At 35.1% G+C, this 15,196-nt stretch overlaps 1 protein-coding gene across 6 annotated transcripts in view; it reads left to right on the top strand.

Moving 5' to 3' along the window:
- TPK1 (thiamin pyrophosphokinase 1) overlaps positions 1 to 15,196 on the top strand; it is a 325,993-nt gene that overhangs the window by 45,510 nt on the left and 265,287 nt on the right. For 2 of the 6 annotated variants that reach the window (XM_032401398.1, XM_032401399.1), the window contains exon 2: positions 398 to 484. The exons of the other annotated variants lie outside the window; for them this stretch is intronic. In XM_032401398.1, the coding sequence (XP_032257289.1) occupies positions 478 to 484 (7 nt within the window). In that variant the 5' untranslated portion in view covers positions 398 to 477. The remainder of the gene's footprint in view (positions 1 to 397; positions 485 to 15,196) is intronic. 6 annotated transcript variants of the gene reach the window in all.

Here is a 15,196-nt window from a genome sequence, read left to right on the forward strand (position 1 = left end):
CAGGTTCATGGACATTGCTCAGGATATTAAAACCATTCTTCTTATGTGTTCTGGCAGGGCCGGGGGGAAGGTACATTTCCTCCCTTTGGCCCACATCATTCCCAGATAAATGTGTGGGTGGAGGAGTTGTGGTGGGGTGTAGTTTACATGGAACCTTCTTGGCATTGGAAGCTTGACTATAAACGTTACTAATTATTAACTGGCATGTAACTCTTTGGAGATTTGAGCACCAATGTCTTATTTTATAATGAATGCCAAAGAAATAGAAATCAGTTTGTAGCTGATTTAGAACTGGAACATAGGGTTCATTAAATGAGGGACACCTATATTGAGCCTCTCATGGTTTGTTCCTCACATTAAAAAAACAATTCTAAGACTTCTGTTTCTGTTCATACAGGTTCTGATGTTATTAGAAGCAATTTTATAAGACCTAGGAAGTCTTAAAGATTAACTGGAAAGTTAGAACACTCTAAAATTATGATGGGTAAGTTTGTGAGCATGTGTGCATGTGTTGAGTTCTGGGGGTAACTCTTCAGTGATACAGGAAACAACACAATGAGGGGTTTTTTAAGTTCATATTATAGAACACTTATTTCGAGACTTATTTGTGCCAGGGTCTATGCTCAATTTTGAAAATAAAAGGGATAAGTAAATTTTTTTCTTCATGCCTAAAGTATATAACCTGTTACTGAAAGAGAAATGTGTAACTATTAGTAAAAAGAATTAAATACTACGGTTTATAGATGAGATTAGTGGGGAAAAGAGAGCAAGAGGTAGGGAAAAGGAGTAAAATATTTTCTCTAAGTTTTGAAAAATAAGTAGGTCTTTTCCAGAGTAGACAGCTATGTTTGAGTATTTATTTTGTTCAGACACCATACTACGCTCTTCATATATATATATATTTTTTTTTTCACTGAATCTCCCATTATTATAGCCCACACTTTATGGACTCAGACATGTTAAATTTCTCAAATATCTCAAAGTCACACAGGTAAAAAATGACAAAACTGGGATTTGAACTATGTCTGTGGGATTCTAAAGTTGATGTTCTTAACCACTGTGTTATTCTGAAGAGCATTTAAGGCAAAAGGAGAACCACGAACAAAGACATGAGATCTATGAAGGTGCCTGGCATGTCCACAGAATAGGGAACCAGTCTGGACCAGGCCAGGAGACTAGAACCCACGAGGAGTTGAGATGGTAACTGGAAAACCTAGGGCCTGACACAGCCCCTGCCAAAACGGGATATGCTCTGCAGTCGCTTACATATTTGGTCAATGTTACTGAACACCTCTGTGTGCCAGGCATTTTGCTTGGTGCAGGATATATGGAAATGAGCACAGAGCCTGGCCTTCAAAACCTGAGCCTAGTAATGATACCAGTGTTTTTGGTTAACTTCTTTCTTTTCTTTTCTTTTTTTTCTTTTAAGATTTATTTATTTATTTGAAAGAGAGAGTCCTAAGCAGACTCCGTGCTGAGCATGGAGCCCGACACGGGCCCAATCTCATGACCCTGAGATCACACTTGAGCCAAAACCAAGAGTTGGACAGTTGGACACTTAAGCGACCGTGCCACCCAGGCGTCCCTCGGTTATGATTTCTTGCTTTGCACACTGACCTAGAAAATTTTTCTTCTCTTGATCTTTAGATAAATTTCTTCAGTTTTATATTAGTTTTATAGTTTCATAACTATGTAAGTTTCATAACTATATATATATATCATATATAGATGTATATACCATGTATAGTTAGATACCATAAAATGGTATAGTTATCCCATAAAATTACTGTGTATATGGTATACACTCTTCTAGAATTAATTTAACCATACGGTGTGAGGCAGGACATTGATTACCATCTGTATCTTCCATTTTCATCTAAGTGGGAAACCCCTTTGTTTTCCCTGTTGAACCACTAGGTTGTTCTAATTTAAGTGCTGCAGCTCTTTACTTAAAAAGTGGATTGTGCATGTTGTTAAAATCCTTTATAAAGTTTGGTAAACAAATACTAAATGAATTTGTGAATAAATGAATCAAAATGCAAAGATTGCTTTCTTCTAACTAGCATGTGGTTGGTGCTACACCCCACCTGCCTTTGTCAACTTCTTTTCTAATAGAACAGAACTATCATTTTGAGGTGTATCCCAGCCTGTTTTCAGTTTCTAATCTGATTTAATCTGCTAGTTTTGCTCACAAATTCCCCCTCCCAACCTCCTCCTTGAAGAGCTTTTGAACGGAGTGCAGAGTTGGTTTCAGCATTTATATGATATAAAGGCAAATACAGAAAAAGTTAATGATTTCTCTCTCCCCTTTTGATTCTCATTCTCCTAAGATAATTGGTTTTTAGCTTATTACACCTTTTTCTATGTTCATTTCTGGCAAATGTCAACCTTAAAAATAAAATAGCCAGTTACTTTACCAGCAAAATGAGTTTATCAGGGAATGGCAGAGAAATTGCAATTGGGGACAAGTAAACTATGGTGAACTATGGGCAAGTCTGAAGAGACAAAGGCAAGGTCAGCTTTTACTAGGTTTAAGGAGAAAATTGGGGAGAGTTACTTTGAATGGAATTTCACTGGAGAAGAATAAGAGTTCGAAGTTTTGGTTTCTCGCTGGCTGCAGGAGGTGGTTAGTGCCTTGTTGCTGGGGCAGGGAGGGATCTTCCCTTCTTTTTCTAAAAGGCAGGAAATAAAATTCCTGTGTGAAAAGTGCCCTCCCTTGTCAAAATAATTCTTAACCTTCCGTCTTTCTGCTGGAATTGCAGGCCGAGTGTGAGAGGAGCGGGGGCGGGCACCGCGAGCACACGTGCGCTAGAGCGCCCCTGCAGAGCTCCCCACTCCGTTTTCAATGAGGTTTCCTTTACTGGTTTTGTGTAGCTATTGAAGAGAAAAGTTCTTTGTGAGAACAGTAGGAAAATACTAACAGAATTAGGACTTGGGTGTATCTTAAATATAACACTGATACATAAAAATCTTACCCTAAGCTTTGAAGAACAAGTATTTCCCGAGTTTTCTATGACATATTTCAGTGCTGGGGGGAAAAAAACCCTACGTTCTGTTCTATAAAGTAGAGTGAGTTGCATCTTTATTTGCGGTCCTGAGAATCTGGTTGTAAGTCACCTTCCCCAGCTTCTTAACAAGCACTTAAAAACACTCAGTTTAAATAGTGTAATTTACTTGTTAGTTTTGGGAGGAAAGATTGCTAGATAGTCCACAAATAATCTCCTTTTCATTTTTACTCTAAAACTCAAATAATGCACTATTTTAGTAATTCTGTTCTATTCCAGTGTGGTAGTCAATGATTGTTGGCCAACATCTTTTGGGGAGGGGGATTTTGCCTGGCATGTTCTTTTCTTTCCATTGGTTAAAATTTTATTTCCCTTTTTAAAAATCCTATATAGGGGCACCTGGGTGGCTCAGTCGTTAAGCGTCTGCCTTCGGCTCAGGTCATGATCCCAGGGTCCTGGGATCGAGCCCCATATCGGGCTCCCTGCTCCGCGGGAGGCCTGCTTCTCCCTCTCCCACTCCCCCTGCTTGTGTTCCTGCTTTCGCTATCTCTCTCTCTGTCAAATAAATAAAATCTTTAAAAAAATAAAAATAAAAAAAATAATAATAAAAAAATAAAAATCCTATATAAGCACGAGGTGCTAGATTTATAAGACATAGAAGATTAACAGATAAAATTAATGCTCCCTTCTATTTTTGTGTTCTAACACCTTTCCTCTTTGATGGATATGCTTGGCATTTGCAAAAATATACGTATATATTTTCTTAATAAAATGTTCACATAAATGGTTGTATAACGTATTCATTTAGCACCTTTTTCTACCTTTATCTTGGAGATTGGTATTGAAGGATATAGAGCTGTCCTACTCTGTGGGACACAGCATAAATCTATGCTAATGCATTGTTTCTCTTCTTTCTCTATTAAAAACAAAAGCAAACCTTTAGATAGCTTTGCTTATAGATTCTTTTGTGTATATATCATTTCTGTGAAAAAGAGAAAAGCCAGAAGTTGAGAAATCTGACCTGTTTACTTTACTTGGACCTGCGTAAAGGCCACTGAAGTGTTAGTTGTTAGCATGTGAGAATGTTTACCCTTGTCCTAGTGCAGGTCATTTGTTGTCAAAGCTCTGCCTACTGATAGAAGTTCCTCTTGAATTCTTTAAAAGCCCACAGTGTTCATGAGCTAAAAGTGTGTATTTATCTTGAGTTTAGTAAGATTTCTTCCACTGTGGTTTTGCCTCCTGATGTGATGGACTGTGTGTGTGTCATCAGAATTATTTCATGGTACATGATTCTCTGGAATTAAAATCTGTGTATTTCTTTTTATTTATTTTATTAAAGAGTGAACAAAAAGACTTATTCAGAAGTGCTTTGATGACCTGATTGTGTGCTATGTAATCAGTGTCCATTTGAGAAGGACATTGACTCCGTGCCTAGGAAACTCTGGAACTCCAAATAAACGTCACTTGTTTTCTCTGCAACTAGAGGCCTCAGAGAATATCAGACTGTGGTTTGAATATATCCCAATTTAGCTTAATTTGGACTTACTTTGATTATAAATATTGGTATTCCTTTGAGTCAAAAATCCTGTGTAAGGAATATTAAAAGTTCTCTATACTGTCATTATTTATAATATTGCTACATATGAAGCCCCACACCCCAACCTCCAGGTAATTCTCATGGTACCTAATCAAGCCCAAATAGAAAATCTAGAGAAGGTATTAAGAAAGGGAGTATTTATTGGCATGTTGAACCTTGTTGGCCTTCACTGATGGCCAGTTAAAGGGATTCTGTGCCTTTTGAGGTAATTAGAAATAGTTGAGGTTGCAGGAGTAGCCTAGGGATAAAAGGTAGGCCTTCTGTTTTAGAAGCATGTGCCAAACTTAAATGGATTCTGCCTTCAGAAAATGTTATGAACTGACCTTTCAGGTGTGAGTACTGTTGTGAACCTAGCTGTCAACATGTCAAAACCAATGTGAGGGACTATAATTTTTTAGTATTTCATGATGAACCCTTAAGGTTATGACACTACATCTACAGTTTGCTAGGCAGTGATTGATTTATTGATTGACGGGGAAACACAGTTTATTGTAGCCCAGGTCAGCAGGGCAAAGGGCCGTTGATGGAGCAGCTTTGAATTCTGTCAGCAACTTGAAAGGTGTCAGTGTTCCAACATGAAGAATTCAGCTTTCTTCATTTGGGTTATAGTGAGAATGTTTTTTGGGAACAAGTATATTTAGGCTAACCTTTGCAAAAGTGGGGGAAAAAAAATATTTCTTGGTGTGGCCTTTTCTTTTATGTCCAGAAAGACTTAGAGATTTTTAGACTTCCCTTTCCTATTCCCCCTACTTACACAACAGAAGCTTACTGGGTGTAAAATGCATTTCTGGCATAGTGGATTCCTGTGAGAATTTATCAGGAGCATTTTGTTTTTAGGGACAGTTTTTGTACTATGAGGAGCATCAAACTTGGACAGAACCATTATGGTTGCATTGTGGGAGGCCATGCTCTTCATAGAAACTGATTTAAACCTTTCAGAATCTAAATATACTTTTAACCTGAAGGTTGAAAGATAATAACTAGATATAGAACAAGGTTTGTAGGCCTCTCTGGTGTAATATGTGGATTTTTTAATTCCCTAAATAGGTACTAAATAGAAACCTCCATTTAACTTGAAAAGCCTTAATCTCATAAAAAATATTTCCAAACTATTTAGTTGCACTTCTGCAGAGTATTTCCAGTTTCTTTAGATTTTTCTTAATTTATAATTATCAAGATACCATTTACTCAATATAGTATTGGAAGTGCTAGCCAGAGCAATTAGGCAAGAAAAATATATAAAAGGCATCCAAATTGGAGAGGCAGCTGTCAAACAGTCACAATTTCAAAATGACATATTATGTATATAAAAGTCTAAAGACTCCATCAAAAAACTGTTAGAACTAATAAATTCAGTAAAGTTGTAGGATACAAAATCAATACACAAAAATCTGTTTTTCCCCCTAATAATGAACTATCAGAGACATTAAGGAAACCATTCCATTTACAGTTGCATCAAGAGGAATAAAAAGCCTAGGAATAAATTTAACCAAGGAGGTAAAAGACATGTGCACTGAAAACTATAGTACTGTGATGAAAGTGGAGAAGACACGAATGGAAAGAAATTCCATGCTCATGGATTAGAAGAATTAATATTAAAATTCCTATTCTATCCAGGGGAACATACAGATTTAATGCAATCCCTATCAAAATTCCAATGCCATTTTTCACAGAAATAGAACGAACAAACCAAAACTTGTATGGAACCATGAAAGACCTTCAAGAGTGAAAGTAATCTTAAGAAAAAGCTCAAGGCATCACATTCCCTGATTTCAAATTATATTAGAAAGCTGTAGTAATCAAAATGATATGGTATTAGCATAAAAACAGACAAAAGGGTCAGTGGAAAGAATAAGGAGCCCAGAAATAAACCCATGCTTATGTAGTCAATTAATTCATGACAAAGAAGCCATGAATATAAAATGGGGGAAGGACAGTCTCTTCAATAAATAATGTTGGGAAAACTGGACAGCCACATGCAAAAGAATAAAAAGGGACCACTATCTTGTATCATATACAAAAAATAAACTCAAAACGGATTAGACTTAAACGTAAGACCTGAAACTATAAAACTCATGAAGAAAACATAGGCAGTAAGCTCCTTGACATTGGTCTTGGTGATGATTTTTTTGAATCTGAAAGCAAAGCATTAGTTGGGACATCAAACTAAAAAGCTGTACAGTGAAGGATAGCATCACCAAAATGAAAAGACAACCTACTGAATGGGAGAAAACAATTGCAAATCTATGGAGAACAGGGAACCCTTATGTACTGTTGGTGGCAATATAAATTGGTGCAGCCACTATTGAAAACAGTATGGAGTTTCCTTGCAAAATTAAGAATAGAATTACCAGATGACCTAGCAATCCAATTTCTGGGTATTTATTCAAAAACAAAAATACTAATTCAGAAAAACATAAACACCTCCACATTTGTTGCAGCATTATTTATAATACCCAAGATATGGAAGTAACCTAAGTGTCTATTGATGGATGAATTGATAAAGAATTATGGTGTATATATTTACATATATGTATATATATACACACACACAATGGAATAACTGTATTTAGCTGTTGAATTTTAGAATAGAAGGTCACTGATGACTGAGACAATAGTTATTTCCAGGAGGTGGTGGGTTGAAAACTTCATTGAAGTGAGTTTTGCTGAAGACTGAAACAAAGAGATGGGGTAGAAGTGAAGGTAGATGGCAGAAAGACCATCTAACTTATTCCTTAAACCAGGGCCCTTTGCTCATGGAAGGGGGCACAATTTATTATTATTCTAGTGCAACTGGGGCATATTGACTGGTCACTCTTGGTAGGTAGAGCAAGGAATTTCTCAGGGAAGTATCTGTTTATGTCTACTCCTTACTTTCTCTGAAGCAGTTTCTTATATATGACTTACCAATGCTTAGTTCATTGCTAATTTGATGATTTTAATATACTGGTATGAAATATTCAGAGCTTTTTAACAGTTCTGCTTTTTCCACATGCAATTTATTTCCTCAAAGAATGAATTGACTTGACAGTTTTGATTTCCCTGTGCACACTTGGAAAAAAAATCTTGCTCTTAAATATAGAAGTTTGTACAATATGAAAATAAAATTCAGTACCCTAGAGTTTTTATTGTTTAACTGAAATACTTTTAGGGATGAGATTTGTAATAGTGGTCCTGGGTCCTCTGACAACATAGCTGTTACATTTAATGACTGGCATATGTTTTGTCTAATACTCAATTTTATCTGATTTCCAGTAAATTTTTTTAAACAGAGATCTATCATTAAACACTTGATAACTTGCTAATGCATTTCAGTAATTTTTTTCTATTGCAAATTGTGTTTTATGTCAATGTATTTTCATTTAGAGTGCTGGTCTTCAATCCTTTTTTGATCTCATACCATATTGGTTAAAGAAAAACCCAATTTATATTAATAAAGTTACAAATAATCATTGTGATACATAAAAATTTTAGAAAACAGCAATTAAAAATATTATAAATATGAAATAAACAGTATTTAAAAATAATGATGCTATTCGGGGCTGTCATTTGAATGTCCAACTGTTGATCTCAGCTCAGGTCTTGATCTTAGGGTCATGAGTTAAATCCCATATTGGCCTAGCATGCAGCTTACTTAAAAAAAAAAATGATGCTATTAATTATGGCTTTCTACTACCATTAGTTAATATCTCAAGGCACCATACAAGTGGTTCTCAACTTTGATTACCTATTAGACTCTCTTATGGTGGTTTTGAAAAAATCATGATATCATGCACAGGCCCAACTGCCAGCATGTTGAATCAGAATTTCTAGGGAAGGAGATTGGTTTTTTTAAAAAATCTGTGATGCTGATATACAATGAAGTTGATATCTACTACTTTATATACTTAAGGGTAGATTTATTCATTTGTGGTAATTGATGTAAATCCACAGTTTATATCTTACTATCATCCTTTTTTCCTTCTCTCCTTTCTTCCTTTTCATATCATTCTTTCCCTCTTTCCCCTTTTTCCTCCCTCCCTCCATTCACCAGGGCCTTCTCAGAACTGGTAAGATTGTATTTGAAGCTTAAGAGCTAGTTTTAGGGGGTAAGAATGATTAATTCTGTCGTCTTCACATACAATTATGCTTTTGCAGAATTTGTATTCTCTTCAGTATGTGTTGAAGAATATTTTTAAGCTACTCAGCCATTTGTGAAGATTAGTTCATGTAAAAATGTGTCATTTTACTTTACTGGGCACAGGTAAACTGCATCATTCATAATATATTGAGAGAGCAGTGAGTAAGAGTGCACTGCTTATGCCTTTGTGTGGAGCTAACACTTCTTCCTTAGGAAATCTCATTTATAATAGATAACTCATGATCATCTACTGCAAGGACAAGTGAAGTACTAGTGCTCCTCTACATGTTAAATATCATTAAGTCTTAGTTTCTTTTTCAATGAAGAAAAAAAAAAAAAAACATAAACCTTTTACCACCTGAGCTGTAAGACTACATTTTTGAAATAATTGATTTAGAGATGTGAATAGGATCTACCTCTTTATGTATATTAACAGATCCAAAGTGAGAAATAGCAATATGATAAAGAGTTGGGGGATTTAGTACCCCACTTATATCAATGGATAGATCATCCAGACAGAAAATCAATAAGGAAACATTGGCTTTGAAGGACATGTTAGTTGTACTTATATGTATAGAATGTTTTATGGAAAAGAAACAGAATACACGTTTTCCTCAAATGTACATGGAACATTTTCCAAGATAAATCATATGTTAGGTCACAAAACAAGTTTTAATAAATTTAAAATGATTGAAATTATATCAAGTTGCTTTTCTGACCACAATGGTGTCAAACTAGAAATTACATGAAGAAAACTGAAAAATTCACAGTGCATAGAGATTAAGTAACATGCTACTGAACAATGAGCCAAAGAAGAAATCAAAAGAGAAACACCTTGAGATATATGAAAATGGAAATGTAACATAACAAAATTTATGGGATGCAGGACAAGCAGTTCAAAGAGGGAAGTTCATAATGATGAATGCCTACCTTAAGAAACAAAGTCTCAAGCAACCTAACTACATCTCAAAAAACTAGAAAAAGAAGAAAAAGTGAAGCCCAAGGTTAGTAGAAGGAAGGAATTAACTAAGACTAGAACAGAAATAAATGAAATGGAGACTAAAAAAGACAACAGAAAAGATCAATGAAAGAGCTCATTCTTTGAGAAGATAAACAATTGATAAGCCTTTAGATAGACTCACCAAGAAAAAAAAGAGGACTCAAATAGAATCAGAAATGAAAGAAGATGTTACAGCTGGTACCACAAATACAGAGGATAAGAGACTACTGTGAACAACTATATGCCAACAAACTGGACAACCTAAAAGAAATAGGTCAATTCCTAGAAACATAAAATCTACCAAGACTGAATAATGATGAAATACAAAATGTGAACCAATCAATTACTAGTAAGAAGATTGACTCAGGACTCAAAAACCTCCCGACAAAAGTCCAGGACCAGAATGGCTTCACAGTTAAACAATCAAAGAAAGTTAATATCAATCCTTCTAGAAATCTTAGAAAAAATAGAGGAGGGAGTTCTTCCAAACTCATTTTACAAGGCCAGCATTACCCTAACACCAAAACCAGACAAGGATGCCACAAGAAAGGAAAATTACAGGCTAATATCCCTGATAGACATAGATGTAAAAATCCTCAATAAAATATTAGCACATCGAATTCAACTATGTATTAAAGGATCATACACGGTGATCAAGTGGGATTTATTCCAGAAATGGAAGGATGGTTCATCCATAGATCAGTTAACATGGCACACCACATTAACAAAATGAAGGATAAAAATCCTAAGATCATCTCAATAAGATGAAGAAAAAGGATTTGACAAAATTTAACATCCATTTATATAAAAACTCAAGAAAGTGGGGATAGAGGAAACACTTCAACATAATAAAGGCCATATATGACAAGTAACACCACCCTCAACTGTGAAAAGCTGAAAGCTTTTCTTCTAAGGTCAGGAACAAGACAGGGATGCCCATTCTTGCCACTTACGTTCGACATAATACTGGAAGTTCTAGACATGGCAGTTAGGCTTCTTGAAAAAGAAATAAAGGCATCCAAGTTGGAAAGGAAGAAGTAAAATTATCAAAATTTGCAAATGATGTGATATTATATATAGAAAACCATAAAGACGCTACCAAAAAACTGTTAGGACTAATAAACAAATTCAGTAAAAGTTGCAGGATTAAAAATCAGTACACAAAAATTACTTCATTTCTATACACTAATAATGAACTATCAGAGAAATTCAGAGAATAATCCCATTCACAATTTCATCAAAAAGAATAAAGTTACCTAGGAATAAATTTAACCAAGGAGGTGAAAGATCTGTATATTGGAAACTGTAAGACATTGATGAAAGAAACTGAAGAAGACACAAATGGAAAGATATTCCATGCTCATGGACTAGAAGAGTTAATATTGTTAAAAGGTCCATCCGACTCAAAACAATGTACAGATTTAATGCAATCCCTATCAAAATTCCAAAGGCATTTTTCACAGAAATAGAACAGACTATCCTAAATTTTGCAGAAGCACAAAAGACCCCGCATAGCCAAAGCAATTTTGATAAAGAACAAAGCTGGATACATCACAATCTCTGATTTCAAAATATATTACAGAGCTATGGTAATTAAAACAGTATCGTATTGGCATAAAAACAGACACATAAGTCAATAGAACACATTAGAGAGCTCAGAAATAAATCCATACATATATGGTCATTAATTGATGACAAAGGAGCCATGAATATACAGATGGGGAAAATGCAGTCTCTTCAATAAATGGTGTAAGGAAAATGGACATCCACAAGCAAAGGAATAAAACTGGACCACTATCTTACACTATACAAAAAAAATAAACTCAAAAAGGATTAGAGATTTGAACATAAGACCTGAAACCATAAAACTCCTAGAAGAAAACATAGGCAGTAAGCTCCTTGACATAGGTCTTGGTGTTGATTTTTGAATCTGATACCAAAAGCATGAGTTGGGACATCAATCTAAAAAGCTGTACAGCAAAGGATAGCATCACCAAAATGAAAAGACAGCCTACTGAATGGGAGAAAACAATTGCAAATCTTATATCTGATAAGGGACTAATATCCAAAATATACAAAGAATTTGTACAATTCAATAGCAAAAAAAAATCCAATGAAGAAATGGGTAGAAGACCTTTTTCTATTTTTTTTTTTTTTTTTTAGAGTTTATATTTTAAGTAAACTCTACACCCAACATGGGGCTCAAACTCAGAATCCTGAGATCAAGAGTCACATGTTCTACCAACTGAGCCAACTAGGTACCCTTTAATAGACCTTTTCAAGAGAAGACTCTTGGATGACCAACAGGTACATGAAAAGATGGTAAATGTCAATAATCATCAGGGAAATGCAAATCAAAACTACCGTAAGATGATGACCTTGTGCCTGTTAGAATGGCTATTATCAAAAAGATAAGAAATAACAAGTGTTGATGAGGATGTGGAGAAAAGGGACTCTCTTGCATGTTGGTCGCAATATAAATTGGTGCAGCCATTGTGGAAAATGGTATGGAGATTCCTCAGAAAATTAAGAATAGAGCTACAATAGACCCAGCAATTCCACTTCTGGGTATTTATCCAAAGACAACTAAAGCACTGATTTATAATTTAAACAGCTATAAACATCTCCATTTTTATTGCAGCATTATTTGCAATAGCCAAAATAGGGAAGCAACCTAAGTGTCCATTGATGGATGAATGGATAAATTTTGGTGTGTATGCATACATATGTATATTATATATGTATATATGTATATATTATATATCTATAATGTAATTATTCAGCTATAAAATAGAATGAAATCTTGTCATTTGCTGCAACATGGATGGACCTTGAGGTCATTACGCTAAATTAAATAAGCAAAAGAAAAATCCTGTATGAGGTGTTCTATATATGAAATGTAAAACAAAACAAAACCTATAGATACAGAGAACAGATTGGTGGTTGCCAGAGGTGGGTATGGTGGGGAGGGAAATTGGTGAAATGTTTTCTTTTTCTGTTTAAATTGGATTTAAATTTTGGAATTCTGAAATAAAAAGAAATTGGATTTCTTGGTATTTGCTGTTCTATTGTCCTTGTACTTCTTAACTAAAAGAAAATCTTGATATAATATGGTTCTCCAAGATGAAATAGAATTATCTTTGCCTTCTGTTGCAGTGGGCTTTTTTCTTGGCTTTATACCTGAAGTCCAAACAGACTTTTGGGCTCTAATGACCCTTGTTGGAGTAATTGCCGAATCATTACTTTATGGAATAGTTTTTAGTTCTCTTTTCCTTGCTCCAGGACTTTAAAAAATTTATAGACTTTTTTTTTTAAAACAGTTTTATATTTACAGAAAATTGAAATAGTAAAGAGAATTCCCATATAATTAATGAATCAATATTAATACATTATTATTAGTTTATTATTGGTTGCATCATTTATTCAAATTTCCTTAGTTTTTACCTAATGTTAATTTTCTTTTCCTGGGTCCCTTTCATGTACCGTGCTGTATTTAATTATCCTATCTTCTTAGGATCCTGTTTGTATCAATTTCTCTTCGTACTTAACTTCAGGATTTCCAGGTACCTTTGGAGCACTTGGGTTTCATATATCCAGGATCAGGTATCTTCCATCTTCTGCCATAATTGAAACCCTTTTGAAAAAGCAATTCTAGTACTACTGATTTAATGTTTGAAGAGTTGAGACCAGTCTACGTTGTTCTCTGTTCTTTAAAATGGAAGGTATTATATATTTTTGTAAAGAAAAAGTTCTCTTGCATTTGAAATCGTGTTCTCTATTCTTACATTACTCTTTGAGATTGCCTTAGGATATTTGATTTAAAAATTTGTTGTCTTTATAGTATAACGAAGTTCTTCACAGCCTTTTCTTAAATCTGTTTGTGTATCCCAGAACTACATCAGTGTCATAGCTTGAGAAATACTTGAGGTAATACTATTCATTTCCTTATTTCCATGTTCCTGACTTTCTCTCTTTATATAAATTTCTGTAAATTAGAGCCAAAGGCAGTGTCCCATGATTTAGTACCCCATAGTGTTGTGGAGTTCCAATAACTAAACTATTTAGTTACAATAGGTAGTTTGGATTCTCCTTTTTCTGCAACCTATGGATTAGTAATCATGAGGGCTTTGAGTTGAATATCAAACTGACTTCATCGAGTTAAAATGCCATAGGAGATTGGATGAGAAAAGGAAAGAGTATCAGTTCCTAGTACCTAAGTATTTGTAGATAGAACGAGGTTAATATATATATGTTATATATAGAAATTGCTAAAGTAAATTTTTGATTATTAATAACTTAATTGTACTATATGTTTTCATACTGTATCATTCTTTTCAAAAATGCCTTCATAGATATTACCTTGGCGAAAGTATTGGTTTAGAGGAGCAGTAATGTGGATAATAAAGCCTTTCCCCTCATCACACTGCTCTTTGAGCCACAAAAATGCTGAGTTTACATATCAAAAAATCTGTGCTGGAAGGTGGTTTCATTCATTCATTTAAATATACGTATCACATTGTTGAATACCTTTTTTAGCAGTGTAGATCTTGTCAAATCTTAAAGGACTATTGGTTTATCCAAATTACTATCACCATTAACATCATATTGAGCCCTTACCATGTGTCAGGCTATGAATTTTTTTAAAAAAGATTTATTTGAGAGAAAGAGGCAAGTGGGAGGGGAGGGGGGAGAGGGACAGAATCTCAAGCAGCACCCCCCCACCCCCCAGTGAGGAGTCCCATGGGGGGAGGTGGGGAGAGGGGGGTTTTATGTCACCACCCTGAGATCATGACCTGAGCCAAAATCAAGAGTGGGATGCTTAACATACTGAGCCACCCAAGCGCCCCCCAGGCTATGAATTTCTTATATTGATGTTCCATCCATGTTGAATGAATGAATGAATGGACAAAAGTTTTACTTCCTGCATTTCGATGCATGCCTGTTTCTCTTTAAAATCCTCTTCTAATTCCTATCTAGATTGTCTCAGCCAGCCTGATCATTAATTAAAATTTAGTTTCTCTCTATAGGATAGGGCAACCCCAAATAATGGTGATGTAAAATGGAAGTTTTCTTCACATAAAAGAAGTCCGTAAGCAGGCAATGAAGTGGTAGAATGGGAGGCTTGCTTCATGGATTCATGGGAGACCCAGCCTCCTTCAGGCTGTTGCTCTTGTTTTGATGATCCTAGGGGGCTGCTAAAATTTTATTCAGCAGTTCCTCAGTTGATCCAGATGGCAGGATGGAGAAAGACAAGAAGCAGAGGATCGAGCCCCTTCTGTTTTAAGGAGACTCCCTGCAAGTAACTTATAAAGGTCTAATACACATCTCCTTGGCCAGACTTAATCTTAAAACCACATTTTGTTGCAAAGGAGTCTGGGATATATAGTTTTTCACCTGGACAGTAATGGGCCCAGTAAAACAAAAAACAGAAAGCAAAACAAAGTAAAAACCAAAAATGAAACAAAATGAAACCC

Source organism: Phoca vitulina, unplaced genomic scaffold, assembly GCF_004348235.1.
Source record: "Phoca vitulina isolate PV1807 unplaced genomic scaffold, GSC_HSeal_1.0 scaffold4, whole genome shotgun sequence".
NCBI lineage: Eukaryota > Metazoa > Chordata > Mammalia > Carnivora > Phocidae > Phoca > Phoca vitulina.